The sequence below is a fragment of the Chiloscyllium plagiosum genome, chromosome 10 (genome assembly GCF_004010195.1).
Source record: "Chiloscyllium plagiosum isolate BGI_BamShark_2017 chromosome 10, ASM401019v2, whole genome shotgun sequence".
NCBI lineage: Eukaryota > Metazoa > Chordata > Chondrichthyes > Orectolobiformes > Hemiscylliidae > Chiloscyllium > Chiloscyllium plagiosum.
In genome coordinates, this window is record NC_057719.1 from 48,959,768 (window position 1) to 48,984,645 (window position 24,878).

At 40.4% G+C, this 24,878-nt stretch overlaps 1 protein-coding gene and 1 long non-coding RNA gene across 6 annotated transcripts in view; one reads left to right on the forward strand and one right to left on the reverse strand.

Annotated features, from left to right (window-relative positions):
- Positions 1–12,266: 12,266 nt before the first annotated feature.
- otx2b (orthodenticle homeobox 2b) lies at positions 12,267–24,806 on the reverse strand. 5 transcript variants are annotated; one of them, XM_043697735.1, is made up of 5 exons: positions 24,788–24,806; positions 19,474–19,546; positions 15,501–15,702; positions 14,987–15,138; positions 12,267–14,350 (listed from the first exon to the last, which is right to left on the reverse strand). In XM_043697735.1, the coding sequence occupies exons 3-5, from the start codon at positions 15,595–15,597 to the stop codon at positions 13,727–13,729; spliced, it is 873 nt and encodes a 290-aa protein (XP_043553670.1). In that variant the 5' UTR covers positions 15,598–15,702; positions 19,474–19,546; positions 24,788–24,806; the 3' UTR covers positions 12,267–13,726. The 5 variants fall into 5 exon arrangements, with proteins under 5 accessions (XP_043553670.1, XP_043553668.1, XP_043553669.1 ...); XM_043697733.1 differs by lacking the exon at positions 24,788–24,806 and adding an exon at positions 24,094–24,415; XM_043697734.1 differs by lacking the exon at positions 24,788–24,806 and adding an exon at positions 23,640–23,659.
- Positions 20,438–24,878, forward strand: part of LOC122553630 — a 32,242-nt gene continuing 27,801 nt past the window's right edge. Inside the window, exon 1 of the long non-coding RNA XR_006312772.1 lies at positions 20,438–20,516. This is a non-coding gene — a long non-coding RNA (uncharacterized LOC122553630). The remainder of the gene's footprint in view (positions 20,517–24,878) is intronic.

A 24,878-nucleotide genomic window follows, 5' to 3' on the forward strand; every position in this document is an offset into this window, starting at 1 on the left:
AGGAAGTGGGCTATTGATAATAGGTGCACTAGTATTCATCTTCCAAAGTTCTGCAGACTCCATAACAATTCATACACTGAAGGGTAGATAATGTAACCCAAATATTTTAAAAGGGAGGTAGAGAGAAAACAGGGAATTATACACCAGGGAGCCAGATGCTGACAGTGGGGAAGATGTTAGAGTCCTTTATCAAGGATTTTGTGGCAGACCACTGTGAAAAAAAGTGATAGAATCAGGCACAGTGATTGTGGATTAACAAAAGGGAAATTGTGCTTGATAAATCTACTAGAACTCTTTGCAGATGCAATTAGTAGAATTGATCAAGGGAACCAGCGAATGGTGTTTTTGTTTGGACTTTCAGAAGGCTTTCGACAAAATCCCACATATAAGATTAACATGTAAAATTAAAGTGCAAGGGATAATGGGTATTGGGTTGCGATGGATAAAAAAATTGGTTAGCAGACAGGAAACAGTAGGAATAAATGGGCTTTTTTTTCTGAATGGAAGGCAGTGACAAGTGGGATACTACAGGGATTGGTATTAGGAACCCAGCTATTTACAATTTACCTGAATGATTTAAATGTGGGAACTAAAGGTAGTATCTCAAAATTTGCAGATGACACAAATCTGGGTGGAAGGATGAGCTATGAGGAGGATGCAGAGATGTTGCAGTGCAATTTGGAAAGGATAAGTGAATGGTCAAATGCACGGCATATGCAGTATAATATAAATAAATGTGAGATTATCCACTTTGGTAGCAAAAATAGGAAGGCAGGTTATTATTTGAATGGATGTAAATTGAGCAAGAGGAATGTTCAACAAGACCTGGGTGTCCTTGTGCATCAGTTGCGGAATAAAAGCACACAAGTGCAGCAGGCAATAAAGAAGGCAAACTACATCTTTGAAGGTTGCCACTCAGGTGGATAGAGTTTGTAAGAAGGCCTATGGAGTATTATCGTTCATTAGCAGAGGGATTGAATTCAAGAGTCGTGAAGTGATGTTGCAGCTGTACAGGACCTTGGTTAGGCCACAGTTGGAGTACTGTGTGCAGTTCTGGTCGCCTCACTTTAGGAAAGATGTGGAAGCTTTGGAGAGGGTGCAGAGAAGATTTACCAGGATGTTGCCTGGAATGGAGAGGAAGTCGTACGAGGATAGGTTGAGAGTTCTCGGCCTTTTCTCGTTGGAACGGCGAAGGATGAGGGGTGACCAGCTCAGAATTCAAACAATAATTTGAGAAGTAACAGCTTTAAACTTTATGGTGTACTCCAACTTACAATTATTTTCTTCATGAAGTTAACCCAACTTGTGTTTTGCTCTGGATCTGAAATCTTTTTCTTTCATCATTTGACTGTCTAGATATTTTTATTTATTAATAGAAATAACACACACTTAGTAAGTGCACTATCTTCAATAATTTTTCACAACACTTTAGAATGGGAGGGATTTCATACCCTCCCCCAAAGCAAGTTTGGAGGTGAGGGGCATTTAATCAGGCAAGAGGATGATGGCTGGAAAGTGTGCTACCTTTACACCATTGCCCTCATCAAGCCGGGAGCATGCAGGCTTCTGCTTGGCAGTCCCATCCCATCTGAAACTGAGGCACTTAAGTAAGCAATTAATGGTGGAGGGTATAGGGGAGATGTCAGGGGTGGGTTCTTTACCCAGAGAGTGGTGGGGGCATGGAATGCGCTGCCCGTGGGAGTGGTAGAGTCGGAATCATTGGCGACCTTTAAGCGGCATTTGGATAGGTACATGGATAGGTGCTTAATCTAGATTAGAAGTTCGGCACAACATCGTGGGCCGAAGGGCCTGTTCTGTGCTGTATTGTTCTATGTTCTATGTTCTATGTACATCATGAGTACAGGAACATGGATGTCTTACTGCAATTATGCAGAGCAATGGTGAGGCCACACCTGGAATATCATGTGTAATTTTAGTCTCCTTATCTGAGAAAAGATGTTCTTGCTACAGAGAGAATACCGCAATTGTTTACTAAATTGATCCCTGGGAAGGCTGGATTGATGTAAGAGAAGAGATTAGGATGGTTTAGAAGAAGTGGGGGGATTTCGCAGAAACTTATAAAATTATAACAGGACTAGACATGTTAGATATAGGAAGGATGTTCCCAATGCAGGGGGAGTTTAAAGACAGGAGTCATAGTTTAAGGATGAGATCAGGAAAGAAAAATTCTTCACCCAAGGGATGGTGAGCCTGAGGAATTCATTACCACAGAAAATGGTTAAGGCTAAAACATTATTTGTTTTCAAGAAGGAGGTGGACATAGCCTTTGTCACTAAAGGGAGCAAGGGATATAATAGGACAGTGGGATGAGGGTATTGAGCCTAATGATCTGCCTTGATCATATTGAATAACATAGAAGGCCCAAGGGGTTGGGTGGCCTACTCTATTCCTATCTTCTATGTTTCAGTGTTACTATGTCGTCAAAAAGACAATGTGGTGGTTCCCCTATACTAAATGGATGGTAAAATGTTGGACTGTTGTTGAATGGGAAAGTTGAGTTATATTCAATAGTATTATGATGAGCTGAACCAATCATGGACAGCCCGATCAGAAAGAAAATATATCGATTGTTTTCTTCTTTCCTCTTTCTTAACTGATTTCCATATACTAGATGCTGTTATGCCCTCATTGATGACTGTGAAGGATGCAACAGATCATGATGAATCATGACATGCTGTGGAAATGACTTTAGGTAGCAAGCATTGTTTAAACAACCCAATGGCTTGTAAATGAATACTGTCTGCACGTGTGTTTTATACTGGAGACATGAGCCATAGGGTCAGGAGAAAGCACTTGGTCCCTAATATTCACCATCTGGTCTTTTCTATTGACTCAAATACTAATGGTACAGCAGATGACATGGAATAAAGGCTTTGTGATTGCTGCTTGCATGCTGGACAGTGAACTCCATGATGCTCACAGTCATATACCATCCCAACTGTACATTGAGAGAGTAGAGCACTTTACAGTCATAGTCCACCTCTGAATTTAAATCCAGCACAAGAAAAATTTCACACGTACAGTCGATGGCAGCCTGCACCATAGAAAAGCATGTTAGAGTTTAGTGAGCATTTCCTCACTGGAATGATTACATAAGGCAATGTTTCTGGTTTAGATTGTTAGAAGTGGATGGTCTCTCAACACTCTGCCTGAGTATAGCTTCCTGGTAGAGTCCCACTCTCCCTCCTCCTTCAATAAGGGGTTTGTCCTCCTGTGTCATCTTTTCTCATTCTTCCGGTCACTCTGCAGGTCCAATAGTACGGAAACTATCAGGTGCACGACTGGGAGCCAGAGGTCTGAGCAGAACCCTTGAAGTGAGTATCAAAGCCTTCACCACAGGCCATACTATTCATTGAAGAATTCAGCAACTTAAAAAGCAGTACAAACCATCAATTACTTCTACTAAGTCAGCAACAACCAATAGAAAGCTAATTTGTACATTATCTATTATTGATAATTAAACAGGTAAACGTTGCAAGGCAAACTTATGTTTTGCTCACCGTTTGAAATGTGAATGAAAGAGCACTTTTTGATTAATTGACATGTTATTCAGGCAAGAATCTATTTCCTCCAAAGTAAATGAAATGGAAAGGAATAGTTCCTAATTTATTCCTACATAGATACAATTTGCCTGTACATCATCCGGTGAAATTGTGAAATTCGCAATTAATCAAGTAAACTCAGGACAATAGAAAGTTTGTACATTACATTAACTCCTTCACGAGAATTCCAACATAAAGATTTTACTCCTTGCTCTGGAAGTGCGGTTCATCAGGTGATATCTTATTGTTTTGCATGGGTACAAAGGCACGGTGTAAAATAGCATCTGAACATTTTTTTAAAAGTTATAATTAGAACAATAAAAATTAAGAGTACAGTTAGGAGTAAAGTGTACAATTAGGACAATTAATTGGGAACGATTCGCATGCATATCGAATATATATGATAGCTGTATATTGTAGTTGTGTCCGTGTATACAGGTAGTTTTTTTTTCAATCAAATAATAATTAACCTGCGCTCAGGGATACGAGTCTTGTTCCTTAGCAGATATCGCCTAAGGAATTAATGCAAAAGGCAACAAGGCAGGTTACGTTGGGTTTTGGGGAGCGCCTGTGCTCTAATCCTATAGTTCCACCTAATTAATTTCTCTTCTATGGAGCAGCATTTCATGATTGTATCTTGTTTGAAGGAGATTAAGAGTCGCACACTTCATTAGCAAGGTGTAAATGATCGGCGCCCCTCTCCATCCACCTGCCTAATTGGGTTAATGAAGTGTCTCTGCGGAATATGCAGTAGAAACAAACCTCCCAATCCTCCCAGACTTGCTGCTCTGAAACATCCAATCCTACAACTGAACAAAGACTACATATCACCCAATAGAGATCGCAAGCCTTCTTTCTAAACTTGATTTAAGAGAACGTAGCTGATGTTTACTTAAATTACTTCAAACTGCCTAATGAATACCTTGAACTGATTGCAGAGCCATTGAAATCATATTTTCTTCAAAGGCAGGATAAGATGCATCAATCTAATAGTAATTAGTATCGGTATTAAATCTGTTTTATTTGTTAAACATCCATTTGCTGTAGAATTGACGAGTGTCTCCATTTGTTCAGTATTGCATAGAGTCGCAGTAACGAACGGAAATCATATGAGAGAAACTATATTTTGAATTGAAGGAAATACTGAATATTCAAGCTAGTATCCAATAAATTCAAAATTTAAAATTAAAACGTATGTAATATGTCATAACTAAACGGTCCTGATCAATACCAATGTTAGATTTAAAGAAAATGATTTTGCACTGAATTAAATATCAAATACAGTAACATGTTGCTGTGTGTCTTTCAAAAGAAATTCATGAGACCGTATGGTATTCTATTCAAAGTATTATGGCTAAAACAATATAGTTCAGATGACCCCTCCCTCTATGTAGAACACTACAGTCAGTACAAAGATAATTGTCTAATAGTAGGCAATCCGTGTAATGTTTATTGTCCAATGGGTGAAATTTCTGTTTTGACAGTTTGAATCAAAAATAATGTTTCTAGAGAAAAGAAACAAAAGCAAATTGTTTTTCCACTTTTTATTGTTTATTTAGGAAACTCAACATTCTTAGGCACAAACAACAAATAAAACCCGGGCTCGATTAAGGACATTGGATTTAAATTGCAGTAAGCTGATAACCAAGCAGAGGGTTTTAAATCCAGTTCTTAACCGCTCCCACTTTCTGGGTGTTTAGAGAGAAAATATTTTACTATACACCATTAGAAGCTTGTAATCCGCCATCAAAGTACGTTACATCGATTTGCACCCACGGATAGGTTTTAATAGAAGCTCGTAGATTGAGTGAGTGAGAGTATGTTTGTATTGTGAAGCAGGTTTTGTTACTTTCGGGGCGTATGCTGTACACTTCCAAAACCTGATCAGTCGAGGGATTTTCTAAGTGAGTTCAGCACAACACCATCCTGCTCAGGAATGAACATCAATTCTCTAGAATGTAAGCTGTTCTGTCCTAAATTCTAATGTCTCCAAATGATGTGGGTTGTGTTAGAAATCGGGGCATTTTCCCCTTTGGTTTGATGGGCAAACGAGGACATTTGGTGAGACAAGTCACTTGGATCTCAATTTATGGGGATGTGCGAGGGTGGGGTTGCTGAGGCACAGTACATCTACAGGAGGACGATCTTTAGCAGAAAATGACAACACTGACCGTGTCCAGCGGAAAGGTCTGGGATAGTGAATCCTTGCACCCAGAAAGTTCCTGGTGATGCGTCCAGAAAGGCCACCTAAATCGCCAGATTACCGTTTGGACAGACAGAATTGGTGTCACTCATTTAAAATCGATTTTTTTTTTAAAACTGGTAATGCTAAAATGCTATTGAATTTATTCTGACCAATTTGTAGCGTCAGTTTAATCGTTTGCAGTGTGTTAAAAGTCGCAGTTATGATTATAATTAGACATATCGCCCCAGAAAACCCCGTTTATTTTTGCTATTAGAGGATACATGTTAAAGCAAGTGGGATATTATGCTCACTCACGGCCTGTGAGGATATTAAAGGTACTAGGTGGTTTAACCTGAATGTCGGAACGCCTCGTCCTTTCCAATCCCTTTTAAACCGCAAACTCGATTAAGGATCAGTATTTTCTGGTCTCGGAAACCAACATTCATATCCTTTTTCAGTTTGTACAATGCATTGCGAAATGTGTCATTGCTGCGCTATTTAATCGTTAATGCTTTTTATAACTATTACGGAAAACAGTTTTGCAATGCATGTGTACGCCAAATTTCTGTTGTGTATCTTGAATAGAATATGTTGAATTTACTCTGGGATTTTAAAATAAAACATGATCCAGACGATGTCAAACAAGAATCAGCTGCTCATGTCCATATTTAAAGCAATCAGGCAATGCGGCAAAGATCTACACCAGGAATTTCAAAGTTAACGGAGCGTTCCGGCAAAACAGGGGCCCGAATGGAAGCTGGAATGGACAACTCAGAATACGAAGCGGATCGGACTGGAAGTGTATCTGATTGCCAATGCTCGATAAGTGATGAATGTAGGTTGTATTAACAAATGGACGAATAGAGAATACTGGAATCTGAACATTCCGTAAAAATATCAAAACCTCAAAACGAATAAACACACTTGCTTACTAAGAATTATGTAGCATATTAAATCTAAGAACGGACGTTAAGCAACATTTTAGATTAACGGATTCATTCAGGGTAAAAATGTGTTGTGTAAGGTTATAGCTGAAAACTCAACATTTAAATGCTTGAATATTATTCGTTTGAGACACGGCCATGAACACTGAAGCAATGCAGCAAACAAGCCTTGTCCATGTTATGAATCTATTAGTAGGCAGCAGGACTTTCATTGCAGTCGCTGTATTTCAGGATTACAAGTGATACCATCAAATCCCGAATGGGACTTCTAGTTTTTTTTAATTTAAAAATAATTGTGTCTGATAAACTCAGTTAACTATATATAAGCTATTGAAATAATGTACTTCGTGTATTGATTGCGCGTTTCTACAGGCTGGGTGGTTTTGTTCGATGAAAAAGTTGAAATTATAATTTGCTAAGTGTACTGGAACCACTTGTGGCAAATCGATACAGTGAGCAGCGGGCACCGCCCGTCAAATAGGACGGTGAGACGCCAATGCCTGTAATGTGTAGCGCAATCAGTTAGACCGAGTGCAGCTTCATCCCTCCCAGCTTTGAGAGCACTAACCAGATTCGCAATTAGCATCCTGATCCCATTCCTGTTTGTTAATGAAGAAAAAAAAGCTTCTCGATTATGTTCTAAAGTTTTGAAGTTTAGTTGCGATTTGGGTCAAATCATTAAAAACATCTGCAGAATGCGGCTGGTTCACATACGCAAGTCTTTTGTTTTTGGAAATGTTCAGAATAAGACCAAAATCCCCCAAAAAAGTCACCATTAAGAAGTCCTAACTGCTCACAACAGATAAGCGTTGGAGCATGTTTGTATTTTTGCAAACTGCAGTATGGCATGTGTGAGAGATCAGGGACTGTCCTGGACTGTATTGTGCACCAATTCACCTCGATGTGCCCCTAGACGCTTGTTCAAATGCCAGCGAGAGCCTTGCGTTGACTTCCCAGTTCTTTGCGTGTGTTCATTTCTGACCAATATGACTGAAGTGATCATGTTCAATATTGCGAAAAAATAAAATTAAAGAAGCAGTATTGATACTTAAAGACATCACCCGTTTGCAAAACGCGTCGTAATAAAGATAACCGAGAAGATGTGTCCTGAGCATCCCCCCTCCCCCCCACCCTATCTCCCCATTATATTTCAATGTTTGGTGCAATCAACAAATATCCCGTATTCAACAGTGAGTTTAATTCTTAAACTTAGGGTTGGACGTAGCGAACAGTTTGATTGCCCGTTGATGTCAATTTATTGTTCCTGTTGTTTAAACCTGTAATGTGCTTCTCCGTGGAACTTCCACCGTCTATATGTTTTACAGGAACAATTGAAGTTTATTGTTGTCTGAAAAGATGCTGATGACCGAATCTAAATGTTTCTGCAAATGTATCGGGTGTTAATGTGAGCGGACTGTGTCCATTCATCGATAACTCTTGTCTGGTGCTGCCTTTTGTTTTGCATCGGATAATGAAGGGAGGAGCGATCACACCTTTGAAATTGCGGTCTTGATTCCGCTCTTGGTGCTGACTGCTGCGGTGGATTTCTGGGTGTCGACCAATAACACCTAATATAAACGGACAGATTATTTGTAGGTATCAAATTAAATATCGGCCGGTATATAGCTTACATCATATTAGCACAGTACACACTTGCATTTTCATCGGTGTTTCCTGGTGAAAAGAAGCTAGGAGCTACGACAACATCGCAGTTCTGTGCGAATAATTCTGCTGACGGGTCACTTTGAATTCAACGACAAAATGTAACCTCGTCAATATTGTAGATCAAGTGAAGAAGAAAAGCAACATTCAGAGTTAGATTCCATGATATACCTGTATGTATGGTCGGGATTTCCGCATTTTTTATGGCATGCCTACAATTTGGAAGCAGGCCATTCTGCCCATAGAGTCCACGCCAATCCTCCTATCTACCAGACCCACCCCAGTCTGTACATTCTTGGACATTGTAGGCAATTTAGCATGGCTAACCCACGTAACCTACGCATTTTTGAACTGTGGGAGGAAACCGGAGTACCGAGTGGGAACCCACACAGACACGGGGAGAATGTGCAAACTCCATCCAGTCACCCGAGGCTGGAATCGAATTCGCGTCCTTTGCCTTGTGAGGTAACAGTGTTAACCACTGTGCCGTCCCGTTTAATTAAATAGGAACATATTTAGATTCTAATTCATCCACCAGTTTTTAGTCCAAAGGTCCACATTCACAAGGTTGGACTGAGCTGCCTTAAGCTTTACCTTGTCTATCGTTGAGTTTTGTTACTTTAAAGACTGAATCATCGCCATTCGGCTTGCACCTGGCATCTCTTGCTGGATTAATAGCGTTAATGTATCATATGTAACTTTCTTGAAGAGGATCGTGCACCATGTTAATCTTAGTGTCATTTGAACAGCTGAGATCGTTATTCACTCTAGTTAAAGATAGCACATGGACTGCTGGTCAAATTACTTCCCACAGTCGCTTCTCGCGGTGATGTATTATCTATAAAATACCAGTAAAAAAAAATTGACCACATATCACGAAATGGAGAAGATTTGACAGTTCATGTTAAGGCTTGCAAAACAAAGACACTGTTCGTGCAAATTATTGTGCTGAATGAATCAACTCCGCAAACATGGGGTCAATGTTTCTTCGCGTTTGGTGGATATCGGGACAAATTATTCCAAAGTAATTTACTGTCCTGAATTATAGTGAATGACTTGTTCAACTCTTTCAACCGGGAGCATGTTAAAGGCTGAGCTTGTGAACATAGGCTACGTATTTTGGGTTAAATGGTTTGATTTCGGTAACGAGGGTGTGAATTATAAGTAGAATGGGTGGAGACCTAAGCGTCATTGCCGAAATTGGAACATGTTGATGGCTTCGCTTTGATATCAACCTGTGTGTAGTCAGCTATGTGAGCTATGGTCAGCTCGAGTGAATAATACTAATGAAAACAAGATGAGAAAATGAAGGAAATCTCCAGAATTTCTCCTGTTGTGTATGTGATAAAGTGTGAAATGTTAAGGCAGTTGATCAGCAGCTGGTCGACTTTCTCGTCTGGGTCAGTTCTAAAACATTTTAAAATTCTCCGCTCATGCCCAGAAGCCTTCTGCTTCCCAAACCGTCATAGGAATGCGCAATATCACTATTGTCGCCAAAATGATCAACAATGTGGGATAATGTTTAAAAGTGATGACAGAAAACGGAGAATAATATTTGAATGGAGGCTGATGTCCATGAATGTATCAGTTTAGAAGTTGTAAGATTCTGTTGGCTGTACTATACATATTTAAAAAAAACACAATAAAACTTTAGATCTGGCAAATGTTAATTTTCTGAATTCCAAAGATGCAATTACTTCTAACGTGACTGATTCCCAGAAGGACCAATTCCGCAATGAAATCGCCTTGATGTGAAGCACAAGTAGAGATTAAAGGGCAAAGACTCGATTCTTTTGGAATTCTAATTTCAACCGCCATTGTAATGGTCCTGTGACGATTTTACAGCCTGGAAGGTTCTATATAAATTAAGTTGTTTTTATCAGAGCAGTCAGCGGTTAGATATCAGTCAATAAATGGGAACCGGATATCACGCTCAGCTGAAACGATGCAGTAAAATTTGAAACCCAAAGATAAATAGCCATGCATACACCACAGACAATGTACCGTGAACAAATATATCTGGGTGCACCAGGGATACTACTTACCGACTGGAACGACAAACGTACAGACAACGCAGTGCGCCGGGGTGTTGGTGTGGGGGCGGTGGGGATTGGGGGGTGAGGGGAGGAGCGGGCAGGGAGGAGGGGAATCTTCCCACAGAATACAATGAAGTTTTTTTGCCACATAGATTGTTGGAGCAGAGTCGGGGTGTTTTAATATGGAAATAGACAATTGCTTGCGAAAGAGGAAAGTGACAGAGAACGGCCTTAGACTAAATGGTACAGTTGGATCTTTTTAAAATATAGACTTGCTGGACAGAACGGTCTGTCACTGATGTAATATTCTCCAGATTTACACGATTATGATGTCCACTACCAACAAAACAGGCCTTTTGGATGGGAAATACTGATTAGCAGCAAAGTAAGTGGGCGTTCCACTTGCCTGAGGTCAAGTTTGCTGTCATTCTTCTCACTGAAGTTGGTTTAACTGATTCTACTGTTAAAAGGGTTTAATTAGAAAAGCCCCTCAGATTGCCTAGGTCAAAAACTGAACGGTGTTAATCGAAAGGTAGCATTTAGCAATTCCTTTCAAGACACTTCCCATAATTGTCCGCCCTTTCCTTAACCAAGGCGTCAGTCTCAAATATACCGAGCTCAAAGTTAAACTTGAAATTACAATTGATAGCGAAACAATTCCTGATTCATAAATCATTTCGCAAGTAAATTAAATCTCCGAAACAACGGAGTGGCTATTTATTTGTTATCGATATATGAAGAACGGTGTGTTCTATGCTCTACTTTTGGTGTTCAGTCTCCATATTGGGTAATAATAAATTACAGTTAATCCAGCAGATATATGTTCTCCGAAAAATGACGGTTCAACGTAAGCAGGGAACAGGTCGGTTTTTGTGGGAAATAGTCTGTAGTTCGAACGGAGCAAATTACACAAAGTTTGTAGATCTGAATAGATGAAAGATTCTGAGACAAGGGCTCTTTAATTAATTAATATTGTCAGCAGTCCGATTTGCTTTGAATGCTTTCCTTAGAGTGTGTGAGTAAAAAGGTCATGATTAACAATCCCCTTCAGGTCCGAAGGGTGTTACTTAAACGCGTGTTTTATATGTTGAAAGTCAATTGAATAAAGCGGCCATTGCGCAGTTTTCTGTGCTCAGAAATAAAAGCTTGCTCAGTGACTTGGGATCTTAGTGTATAATGCATTTAAAGATGAATGAGCCAAATAGTTTTTGGTATCCTAGTCCAAACAAAATAATTTAAAACGGTGAAAATGGCTGTACTGTGAGAGCTGAAATACACTAGTAGCTGTTTACACTCTTTGAATATATTTACCATCTCTCCACATATTTTTGATATTAGTAACGTTTGCACCAATCCAAGTCTTCTCGCAGTTAGAAGTGAGACTGAGACGTTGAGATTGTGCATTAAGTTATCTTTCAAAAAGAATAAAATCGGCATATATGGTGTCTTGTGGTGGATGAGATATTCAGGCGCTCATAGGAACCACGCCAATGTTTGCAGTTGTGTTTGCAACAGATTCTGCATTTCCATCCAATTACATTGTTCGCATTCAGACACTTGATATGTGCTGTCACAATCATGTAATTCAAGAATAAATTTAAGTCTCTGCAAAACGTGTTAGCAAATATAGTACGCAGGTTCATACTAAATCCGCTTTAATCAGCCACCAAATTAGGAGAGTAACAGCATAATGGGTGGGACCAGGATGGATGAGCTGGGCAGCTAATATTAACCAGTTCAGCAGCAAAAGTGATATTTATTATAAAGAAATGATCGAAATTTCACAAGACCTTTTATCTATCATAAAATAAGCACTGTACATAACCGAATATTTATATGAATTAGTTGGACAATAAATATCTGAAATGGACAAAAGTTCACGTGTAAAAAGCACAATTTATGAATCAATTTATATCTTACCTACATTTACATTGAAAACACTTACAATACCTAATAAAAAGGAAAATAGGTGGTAGAGACTGGAATCCAGATCAAGCCCCGTCATTTTTACACTAAGAAGAAATACAAAAGTATCCTGTACATAAAAAAATCGATAAAATTTCAGAACTTTCAAGGAAAATAGACAAGTAAAGCGCCTAGCGTTTGTTTAGCTTCAGAAGTTGCAGGTTGGAGTATGTATATATTATATGATATATGTATACACACACTCTAAGTCAGGCATCGTTTGTGCATCAGTTGCTACAAGAATTTGTCTTCTTCTCATTTTAAAACTTATAAACATAACAGCTTATATCTGTGCCTCTAAAATGAAAAAACAAAAGGAAAATAGACGTGGTACAGTGCAAATTTTCGCCACTCTAACAGATTGGCTGCAAGCTATAAAAGCACATTCTCACCCTCATGTCTTATGATGGGAGTGGAGGGGTGGGGGCTGGGGTTTGGTGGGCAGAAGGGAGGGAATGGAATTCCTGAACTGACATTATTTGGTAAACTAATGGACCCTAATGGCAGACTCGAAGTCATGCAGTTTTGAACACACCCACTAAGTGCCATCGAGCCTCAGGATTTCCACTTTATTGAATATTGTTTCAGATTTAGCCGTGGAAGACAAATCTAAATTGTGCTAGAATGACTTTAAAATAGTCGTCCGTATCTGTGGACTCCAGTATGGTTGATGTTTATGCATATATATTACTTTATTAACACCTGCAAACAAAAGAACCAACTTCTGAGCACCTGACCCTCAGTGGGGTCAATACAACCGGCCATCTTTGAAGCTATTGGGTTCATAAGGACAAATAGTTTGAGCGCCCGTGTGAAAGATGCAGCTAGAGTCACGAAGTTTCACAGTTCAGCTTATGTTTGAAGGCGCTCATTTCAAACAATGGTGGGTACCTATTCCAACAGAATTTAGCTCAATTTTAAACAACAGCAGAACCATGCCCACCCCTCCCCCACCGCTCGAGTTCAACAGCGACAAAGGGTTCACACACTTGCATACAGTATAGCAGATCATACTTGCTTTGAGTCTAGCACAAATAAAAACACAGATGTACCACTGATATAAGACACACATTGATTGTCTCTCAGAACTACATATGGAACCCTTATAAACATTTTCTTTTTAAATAAAGTAGTGCATCTGTGACACCAATCGCACAATTCACACAGCCCTGATGGTCCTTTTGTTTTGTTTTTAAAGGCCAACTTTAAAATGGCTACATTTGGAATGATTACAAATATCGTCCTGTCCATTCCAAAGGTTTAACCGGATGGTTGGCTACAAGAACTGGAATGACGGTAAGTCATGTGCTCTCCATTCCAAAGGTTTAACATTGGAATGATTTGTCCAATTTCAAAGAGAGTCCCAACACTTCACAAAACTTGGAACTTCCACGAAGATGTTTGATCTTTGTAATCCAAGCAGTCAGTATTAAAGTTGAGTTTCCATGAGGCTGTTTGGTCTTTATAATCCAAGCAATCGGTGGAATTAAAGCCTAATCCGCCGGCAGGGTAGCCCTGGGCAGAGAGGGAGGCCGGAGACTGATTGAGGTGGCCTGCAGTGACCGCATTAGTGCCCATGGGACTGAGCGCCGTCCCTGGGGCTGGGAGCTGGTGATGCATCGGGGATAGGTACGAACCGCAGTCCATTCCCCCGAAGTAGGACGTGGATCCGGCGTATCCCTGCGTGTAACCCGAGGCCTGGGTGTAGTTCATGGGGTAGGAGCGCTGCATGCAGGACGAAGACGTGGACAGACAATCGGGGGCAATCGGAGAAATGGACGCGGGGCTCCAAATCGATACCGGGGCGCTGCTGCTCGATATGACCGTCGCCGAGGTGCTGGAGGGCGGTGTGAATTGACCGCTCGCCCCGCTCTCCGAGCTCGGCTCCCGGGCTGGCGAGCTTTTCTTCTTGGTGGGTCGAACTTTATGCTGCCCTCCGTTCTGCTGCTGTTGCTGCTGCTGGCGGCACTTTGCTCGACGGTTTTTGAACCAAACCTTTAAAACAAAACCAGAGGAAAATCAGTTCAACTCTTACAAAAAAAGCCAAACCTGAAACCAGTGCAGTGCAATGGCTGTACTCTGTTAGCAAGGTTGTAGCAAATCATTTTATTGTAATATTATGTTTTTTGTATTTCACGAAATTCGTATCTTAGCCAACAGGGAATTAACCGGCCCCTTCAATTCGGGAACTGTTTTTGTGGTCAACATTATCTCGAACGTTAGTCATAAGGAAATAATATAAGGAACTTTTTTTATCTGGCCTCTCTTCAGTTTTCCTTTAGCAACAAGAACGCAGGAAAGTGTGCTCTGTTCGTACAAAACTTTACACGGAAGTAACATGTTTGACTTGACAGGTCTTAAATCCACTGTTTTGTTTGGAAATAATCTCAAAGAGTTTACGGCTTTTCGCTCTCAATCCCATTCAGAGAAGCTCAGAGCCGGGCCCCTGGGCTCGCTGCGGGTCATGAACTCATTTCCCGGCGGAGTCTCCCACCCTCTTCCCTCAAACATCCATCCCATTTTTCAGTTCTCTCTCTCTCTCTCCCACTTCTCTGGGGCGAGCGGGATTCGCGCGGACAAAAGCTGGGAAGCTCCGGTGCAGTTGTGGGTGTGGTGCAGTGTACCGCTCACCTGCACCCTGGACTCGGGGAGGTTGATTTTGAGAGCCACCTCTTCCCTCATGAAGATGTCCGGGTAGCGGGTCTTGGCGAACAGCGCCTCCAGGACGTCCAGCTGCGCCCGGGTAAAAGTGGTTCGCTCTCGCCGCTGCTTCCGCGGTGTAGCTTCAAACAGAAAACAAGCCGATCGGTCAACGTCTCGGGAATTCGGTTGTGAACGCGAGAGAGAGAAAAAAGCTTTCAGTTCGAGGTGAAAACACCCCGCATTTGGAGTCGAAACCTAAACCCAGGAGTCACTTCAGGCAGGACCAGTCAACTGGGCGCGCTCTCAGGGCAGAAACGTTTCTCTCTCACACACACACACACACAATACACACAAGCAAAGCCTTTCCGTGGCTTTGAAACTGGAATGAGGTCATTCTGTTTCCCTGAATTCCACTGATAATTCCCGTTTAAAAGCAATAACCAGATGAAATAATCGGCACCTTTCGTTCCCCGTTAAAGTACAAGTTTCAGCAAGTACTTACAGGGGTAGCCGACCGAGGGATGAAGCAGATCCATGCCCGAACTAGTCAGACTCAGGCCGTTCACTGTGTATGGAGGTTGCTTGAGATAAGACATCATGCTAAAGTTGGTTTGAAGAGCAAGTCTGCGAGAAACGAGAGAAAAATCCGGAGTCCGTGTCCTTTGGGTTCTCGGCTGAGTTTGCAGAAAGGCCTCGGTTTAAACCTACTCAGAGGAAGAGAAAAGGTTGATGAGAGGAGGGATCTAGAGGAGATGTTGTATCTCCGATCACTGGAAAGTATCTGATTCCTCAATAGATCTCAGCCTGTCTCTTTAAAGCATCCGGAGACCCCCAGCTGTCTTTTGGACCCAGGGATGGAGACCAGATAAATATGTCCCAAAAAACGTGCTACACCCATTCATAAAGTACGCCTTCCACATAACAAAACCCCAATGCCTGAAATGCACACAGCGCATTGTTAGCAATGCAATTTGCATAGATCCCATTCGTTAGCACCAATCTGTTATCACGCTAATTGGCTCAAACAAAACTTGATTGTGGACCATTTGCAGAGACAATGAGTTGCTGGCCCGGGAAGGAGAAAATCGACAAACTACCGATAACAAAGAGTTTATGCACAGGGAAAAAAAAGACGCAATGTTAAAAAAAAAGAGGTTCCTGTGTAGGATTTGCAACCGGACGCTAGCGAAGTTCTCCGTTTTATTTGACAGAGCTGAGAATACACCTGTTTGAATTGGAAGGCCAACATTTAGTGAGACGCAGCACAACGCCTCAGCTCCCCGAGTCAATGAAGTGTCGAGGTTTCGCCGTACAGAATATCCACCTTAGTGGTGGGTTGCTCGGAGACAAAGCCAACAAGTCGCAATTCTCAATGGGGGAGGGGGGTAGAGAAACATCGCCGGGAAATCAAAACTATTTGTGCTCAATTGTATTGCACCTGAATGCTAAAAACAAACCAACATGATTGAAAGAAGAGTTTAGTGCCCAGTTTACACACACTGGGGTCAGATTCCTCAGTTGATTGGACAACTTTGGTCTAAAACGGTTTACCCGCGGAAGTCATATATTGTCACCTGATCAATTCTCCAAGAAATACTCCAAAAATCTCCTGCATCACAACAACAATGAAAATATTTTACTTGACTTTAGAATAAAAGTGGCGGCACCTGATTTGCGCCTGGCATCTTACTTTGAGGAGACGATGTTTAGGAAGAGCGAGCACACCTTCAAAATGGCGGAGGTGAGGGTTGCAATAACCAAACTTCTCATTACAAAACAAAAACTAGGCAGTCGACTCATTCAGACGCTGACCTATTAAATATAGCAGACAGCATTCTACATAGCGTCTACTGGGTCCAGCCCGTGTTAAAAGGGGCTACTTCCAGAATATTTTAAAAAAAAACCAAAGCTGCAGAATAAGCCACATGACCCTTGGTGCAGTCTCAGACTTCAGCCCGAGTAACCCAATGCTCATTCATTCGATTGCTACTATTCACCGATAGAGAAATAAAACACAATCTTTGCCAGTTTCAAGTACAGGCCCTTACCTAAAACAAAATGAATTGCAAGTTGCAGCCTTCCACTCCCGACCCGACTGGCCGTACCTGCAAGGCTGAAGCCACAGGGAAATTGCTTCCCTTGCTGACTGCGAGAGAAGTGGAACCAGTTATATAGAGAGCGGGTCGAGTCTGTCGGCTTCCCAGCACAATCTGTCACTTTTTGAAAGAATCCTATCTACCAGTTGCTCGGCATTCGGTCGATCGTAATTACCCCGCCGAGCATGCGGCCGAGAATTAATTATAATAAATGTTTTCTTGATAAATTAACGAGATAATCCGGGTGGCACACGTTCCTTAATTACAGGACGCTGCAAAAACTGGGATGGCGAAGAACGCTTTCTCCCTCATCCCTGCTGCATTTGTTCTGATTAATTTTCTGCTTGATGGAAATGAAACAAAGCTATAGAGTCGAACTGTGTTTATTAAAAAAAACATCATTAACCTCATATAGGGCCCGGCCCTGCAACCTTGAGACTCGTGGGATTTCGAACAACTAGCATTTACTTTCATATTTGATACAGTATTTGTAACGTGTTATGGCCGCTGCTCTACTGCCACAATTTGAAATGAAGCGTGTTTAAACGATGATGGTAAGTTATTTATTTCAAACTGCATTTAACCCTTCCTCTCGTCATCTCCTAACCTGTACGAAATGCAAAATGATGAACAGTTTTAAATTTAATGTTTACTGTAATTAGAGTTGTTCAAATTTTTTCGTTTAAATACGCGCTGTAGTTACGTGTCCGCAAGTTTCCAAACTTGTTCAGGGCTTACAGTTCCACGTTCAATGTACATGCAAGATAAGCTGGTGAGATGTGAGTGGCTTTGCTAAATGCGGCACCCGCTCAAATAGAATGAATGGTGGATCTTGCTGTTTACAGGTTTAGATACTCTTGATGACTTAGACTCTACATTTACAGCGACAAGCTCTCCCGCTGGATAAATCTTAACGGAAACGTTTTCAAGATTCTTGCAATAAGGTTATGCAATGAGACATTTAAAATCTTAATTTATATTTGCTTGAGGGATAAAAAGGGATCTGACTAATCCAACCGTTTGGGCATTAAATAATATTTCGAAATTAGTCAAAAGGTTAAAGCAATTATCTCACATGAGTCTAAGTATCAGGAGAAACTAAACGTCAATTAGAAAAATACTGACCTTAATTTCAAATATTTAAATGTGATATTCGTACGTACGTGAAGCTGCAGACTAATACTGACTGGTTGTTTAGTTAACATTTCAACTTTAGCAAATAAAGCTGGCTTTTAGGTTTCAAAGACTTCTTTATAAATCTAGAAAATATCATTATATTAATTTTAAAATACGTATTCATTTATTTATAAACTTCAACTTCTTTGATTGAAGTATGTTATAGTAGGTTCCAGTTTTTACTTAAAAAAAAGACAAGATCCCTTAAACTTTTACTGCACGGACCAAGTGCTTCCGGAGCTGAGTCGAACGTTGGAATTGTTAAAGCTATTTTGTAAAATTACTGAACGCAGTTTTTGTTTTGGTGGAAAGTTTGTTGGAAACTCAAACCTTAGGTTTCTTTTTTTTTAAGCTATCCGAAATTTAAATAGATTTTGAACAAACCGCTTTGCATTGAAAAGAAAACCAAGTAGTTTTATATTCACGTCTAGAATTCGAGCGGAAAGCAGCGGAGGTTTTGTTCAGCGAGGTTTCTTCTCGGTTAGGTTATTGATCCGACCCTCTGCCAGGAAAGCTGTTCGTCAATAATTGGGAAGCGATCGATCTCATTCCAGTTTATTTGAACTGATAAACGCCTGGCAATAAACATCTGCAGCCTCAAATGAGGATGTGATTGCAGGGGCAGATCAACGATATCAGGAAAAGAAATCGAGAGAAATCCACGCCTCCCCAATTATCCGTGTTTGAACATTCATGGGGATGAAGGGAATTTACTGGGATCCAGTAGCAAACCCAACACGCGCGAAAGAAAACTGTTTCCGCTCAATTCGCACACGACTGGGCAAGTTAACAATTATAAACCACATTTATTGGAGAAACTAGCAAACGAGCATATACTACGAAAACACAGGGCGAGACTTTTACTTATTTCTCTGCCATTTCATCCCCATCCAATCTCCCAGAACTCAGTGTATGTTCTTCAAAATACAAAACAAGCACCAAGATTTTCAGACTGGTCAGAACAGCCTTTGGACTAAAAAGCACAATCGTCAACAAGCCGAATATACGAAAAGTCTTCTACTGCACGAATGACCACATCAAGCGGGATTCACCCCAGGGTAGATGTTTTTACACATTTGATATTCTATAGGAGGTCTTGCGCAGAGTTTGAAATCAAACACCCCATTCGGTACGAACATATTAACTAAGATTTTCGACCACAGAGGAAGGTTAAGTTGTGTTTTGTTTTGCAAAGAAACTCACCTGTTTTACAGTGCTTAGGTCGAAGGAAAACCCCAAACAAGTCAGGCTTCCCCGATACTGGCGGCCTTTGTCCCTGAAAGCAAATACACAAGAAATAGGTTAGAAGTCTCCAGATTATCGATTGGCAAAATCTTTTCGTGTACAATTGTTCCAATATCAGCGAGCCAAGTCAGACTCTGTCTATTTTAAGAAGAAGATGGGTGAACCTATTTAAAGCTGGTCTCTGATGTATGGAAATGGAAAATGATCGAGATTGCTGAGTTGTGCTGGTCTCTCTCTCTCCCCTTTCTCTGAGACTTGCTGAGAAAGCGCCTCTCTGGTAACTTTTTGACGCAAACTCCGCAGCCAATAGCAAAGGGAGAATGATTGACACATCTCAGCAGAACCAGAATGAGAGAAACGCTGCTCCGAAGGAGAGAGAGAGGAAGAGAGAGAGAGAATCAAAAACAGGGAGAAGTAACCCCAAAGCAGAAAATGAAGGAAAAGAAAAACAAGTAATGGCAGTTAAAATTTAGTAGCACTGAACAGGAGAGAGCGAGAGAAAAAGTGAGAGAGAATGAAACACTTTGAAAGCATTCACATTCACCAGCCAGAATAACATGGAGACAGGCAGAGATAAACTAGGATTAAAACAAACATAATTAAAACAAGACGTATTAAATGACAATTCGGGACTGAGTTAAGAAGACAGATGGACAAGCAAGAATCATTTCGAAGGATATAGAAAAGGCATAAAATCACACCTATCGAGGGGTGGGAAGCAGAGAGACAGGGAGAATAATTATGAAGGTATTAAACAGAGGGAGCAATCAGGTTAGTGATTTTGGGTTGAACCAACAAGAGAACCGAGTATGGATAAGAGTAACCCGGAGTTACACTAGCAAGAATGCCACAGCGAGAAGGCATTAAGTAGAATAATTTAGGATAACTGACGCAGGGAATAATAACAAACCCGGCTACAACTGTCATAGGGCCAGAGAACAACCAGTGATGAACCAGAGTGTGAAGAATTCATAATTATACAGGGAACTATGCAACTGAAGGTAAGAACACATCATTTAATATCAATAGAAAAGGCAGACTAGCTTCAAGGACAAGTATTAAAACAAACGAAAATATAATCATAATTTAAACAACAGTGCAGTAAATTATGGGTTGGTAGTTGGTGATAGATAAATAGATAGATAGTTAGACAGACAGACAGAAAGCTCGAATAACACCACTCCAATTAAATGAGTTTTATCAGTGCGATTAACCTGTGGCCTAGGATCCAATTTCCGTGCTTTGAAGTAGAAACAATCTTTCTAGAAATACGAATAGCAGGCCTAGCACACGTGGAGAATAAAGACTTCAAAATCAGACCAAGAATGAATTAGCGATACTAAAAAGGGAAATAACAACACTCTAGGTCGATTCACTTGGCCAGGATAACCCGTTGTTTCCGTACATCGAGATGTGCGTGCGGCATTTCATTGCACCTCACTTGCAGCGTCCATAATGGAAAAATAACTACACCAAAGTCGCCCAAATATTGCCTGAGAGAAAACAAAATTTTCTTAAACGCGCGCTTAAAGCTCGCAGATAGACTGAAGGGAGAATAATCAGATTTTTTTTGAAGACTGGAGACAATTAGTAATTTCAAATAAAACAGAAACTCTTTGGTTGCGGAAAGAGTGCAACTGGAGCAAGAACCGAGATCAGTCAGAAGGGGGAATGTGGATTCTAAGAGGAAAATGATAGAAAACTGGTGAAAATGTTGATCAACATTAAGGTGTGCCCAATCCAAATATTTTCATGTACAACTGTGCAAATGGTGTTACCACTTTGTGGTCAGTACCGTTTCTAAATGTTCCGGTTAAGAGCACGGCCCACCATGTATAGCAATAATCCGGCTTCAAGTAGTCTACAACACGACTCAAAAGGAATCATATTAACAGATATCATCAGTTTTCTTAACCCAATATACGTAATTGTTTGAGATGCCGCTGGCTATCAACAACAACACCCACAGTTACACGACTCCTAGTGTCAACAGATGTCTTAAAATGGGCTCTTCTCTGGCAAACAATTAAGGAGAGAATGGCAAGAACAATTCAAAGAAATACCGAATGGATTGAAATGGACTAATTGCAAAGTTAAGAGTAATGGATTTCTAGGAAATAGAGAATGGCAAAGGCCATTCATTCAAGCAACCACCAATTGATCTCAGTGAAACTCCCCACCTCTCCCACCCCCCCGCGTTTGGCTTTGCAGACTTTCTGCTGTAATGTTTCAATGCGAATGAAATTGTTGTGAAATTCAGAGGAAACTGGAGGAGCAGCATCGACTATTTTTATTCAATAACTATAAAAGCACAACAGCGCCACACTGGTCACAACACTTAGGTGGCCGAATCAAGCGCAAAAAAAAAACACAAAACTTCACAGATTCAAAATTGGAAACTTTGCAGAAGCCATGCTTCAAGGCTTCAACCATGCTGTTGAACTGCAGGCAAAGTAAATGTTTAGTTTTAATGTCCGTGCCTCATTCCTTAACGAAGACACAGCCAGACCCGAACACAAACCACATACAGCAAGATCCTCAGTAAGAATACACTAATGGCAGAGATAGAATTTTGGGAAAACTGATTTTCTTAAGCTGATGACAAAAGTCAACATATTTCTGCCAGATTGGTGGCGTATATTAGAAATGATTTGCTGTACGATTGTTTTATTGTTACATTTTAATAATTTCGACAATCACTTTCCGTGATCTTATTTTAGAAAACCCGTTTGAAGTGTTAATGGGAACGACATGTCAGTCAGCACTGTCTAGATCGAACTACTGCTGCAGTTAATATGGATTGATATGGTCTTTTATCGAAATTTAACATGTTTATCGCATTTTCTTTGCCCCGGTCAAATTATTATGCACAAGATCCCCTTAGCAATCAGTTGCGAAATTATTCGAGGGAAGGTGGTTATTTGTTTCTGTTGCGTATTGTATGTATCAAAGAGTATCAAAGAGTGGAAAATGACCTCGCTGAGGTGTATCACTGGTTCAATTTGAATTCGTTGTCGTTCTGCACCTTGAATGATGCCCGCACGATAAATCGCCTTCGTTTTTGGATGTGACGGACCACAGTAGATTCCTTGAAATTCATTTATTTATTTTAAACAAGACATAATCGTTTTGTCGCCCCATGAAAGGCACTACAAGAATAAATTTTCTTTGAAGTGCTTTATCTCTTGCATTTCGAATGAAATTATTTACATCAAGAAAATAACTCAAATCTCGATAAAAGTTCCACGTTGTTCCAATGCTTCCTCAAACCTCTATACAATTGATGTTCGGAGTGCAATATTTCTACGAGAAAGGATAAACCCAATCATCTGAAATCTATTGGATTTTAATTGCCTTCTCTTTAGTTTTAAGATATTCGTTTTACTTAAGTTAAAACTTTAAGAGTTGAGCTATAAACATAACAGCCTGAGTGATATTGGATCACTTTTTTCCATGTCGATAAAAGTATTGTGAATTGAAATGTTGAATTGTCAATTCAACTTACAGCAAAATATGAGACAAGTATTTTCTTAAAGACCAATGGCTAGGCTAAACGAAAACAATCCTGTGGAAGCGTTGAAGAATTGACCAGCTTTAGCTAAGTCTTTCTGTGATATAATGGGTCACAAGGTTGGATCTTATAAAAACAAATTGGATGCTAGTTTTTGAAACTTAAAAAAGAAACATTGCATTAATGGGTGATTGAACAGTTTACACGACCGTCAGTGCTTTACTTTCTGAGTAAAAGATCTGATTAACTGCTCATGTTAATGTTCTAGGTGTCAGCAAATTATTAGTGAGTTGGTAAAGTGACATTAAAACAAAACTGGGGAAGAAGATCTCAGCATTGTACTCTGGAGCGAAACAAAAAGCTAATCTAAAAATGATCATTATTTGAAATGTTACACGTTGAAAACTCGCAAGGTACTGATCACCTACACATATGTAGTGAAATATGTATGACCCGTTGATATTAAACTTATAAATCAATATTGCAGCACACCGCACTGGGCGGCTGATTTGACACCTACATACGCAGCCTGATCCGCTTGCTTTTTTTTAATACAAATCAATGTTACAACAAAGCAAAGAAGTGGCAACATAGAATGAAAAAGGTGTTTTACCCGGTGTCTTACACCCTGTCAATTGTAGTTCATCGGACGATTTACTATTACAGTTGCTAACCTTCTGTCCCACATTACGTCAAATTGATAGTTCAGTTTCTGAATAGATACGACCGCATTTGCCCAGTATCTTTTATATCGTGAAGCCAAGATGTACTCTTTAGAAAACAGACTGCACTTCCTGAACAGAAGAAATGTGGGAGGAGTCGTATAAATCAAAGAAAATCTGGATAGATTTGTGTCTAAATATGTTATCACCACAGAGACAGTCACGCAAAAACTCAAAGAAGGCAAAGTCATCGAACATCATTCGATCACAAACAGCAAAATCAATTAAACCGGCCTCTTATTTCTCCCCCTATAGTCACACGTCAATATATTGTTATAAGTTGGTTAGTACAAGTATATCACGAGTTTTAATTAGCAAGGAAATCTTAAAGACCTCCCACCTCACCTGGAGTGGAAAGGAGAGTCGTGAACTGTGAGATTCATTTCCCAAATTTCGCAGGAATATCTCGAAAACCAGTCGTCAATGCAAATCAAAACAGAATAAGCGAGGGTTGGGGGATGGGGTGGGGGTGGGGGTGTTCGTGGTGCTGTACTGTATGACTACTTTCAAAGGGCAGTGGCGAGTGGGGGCTCGGGAGCATCAGCCAGGAATCATTTTTTCATTGCTTTTCATCGGGTTAAAGTTGTGTTGTGAACAGCGCGGCGCTGCAATCAGCCTCTGACTCAGTTCTGGAGCAGATGACTGTTTTCCAAATTATACAATTTAATCCCTTCACAGCAGCGAGCTGCCAACAGAAAAAAGAACGAAACACGAGCTGAGTGGAAAAAATAGCAATCTAAACCAGATCCAAGTGTGTATGTGTGCGTATGAGAGAGAGAGAGAGAGACTTCATTCGCTCTGTCACTTTATCCCAGTACTTTCTGCAGTCTTATCACCTTTTGCCAATTTCATTCTTGTCCTTTGCCAGTTTCCCATTTCCATGACTCTCTTGGACAGTTATTATCTTTGAACTGCTTTTGAATATTTTAACCCTTTCAACGCGAGATGCCGCTTTTACACAAATTCATGTCAATTTTTGGAGATCTCTGAAGTTGGGAATTTGTAAATTGGACTATCAATAAATCTGTGTTATATTTACCTGCTGTTAATAAGACACCATGGAATCGATGCTTATAGCGGTGCTCGCACGCACCATACTTCGCAAATAAAAACAAACCACCGCCAATATT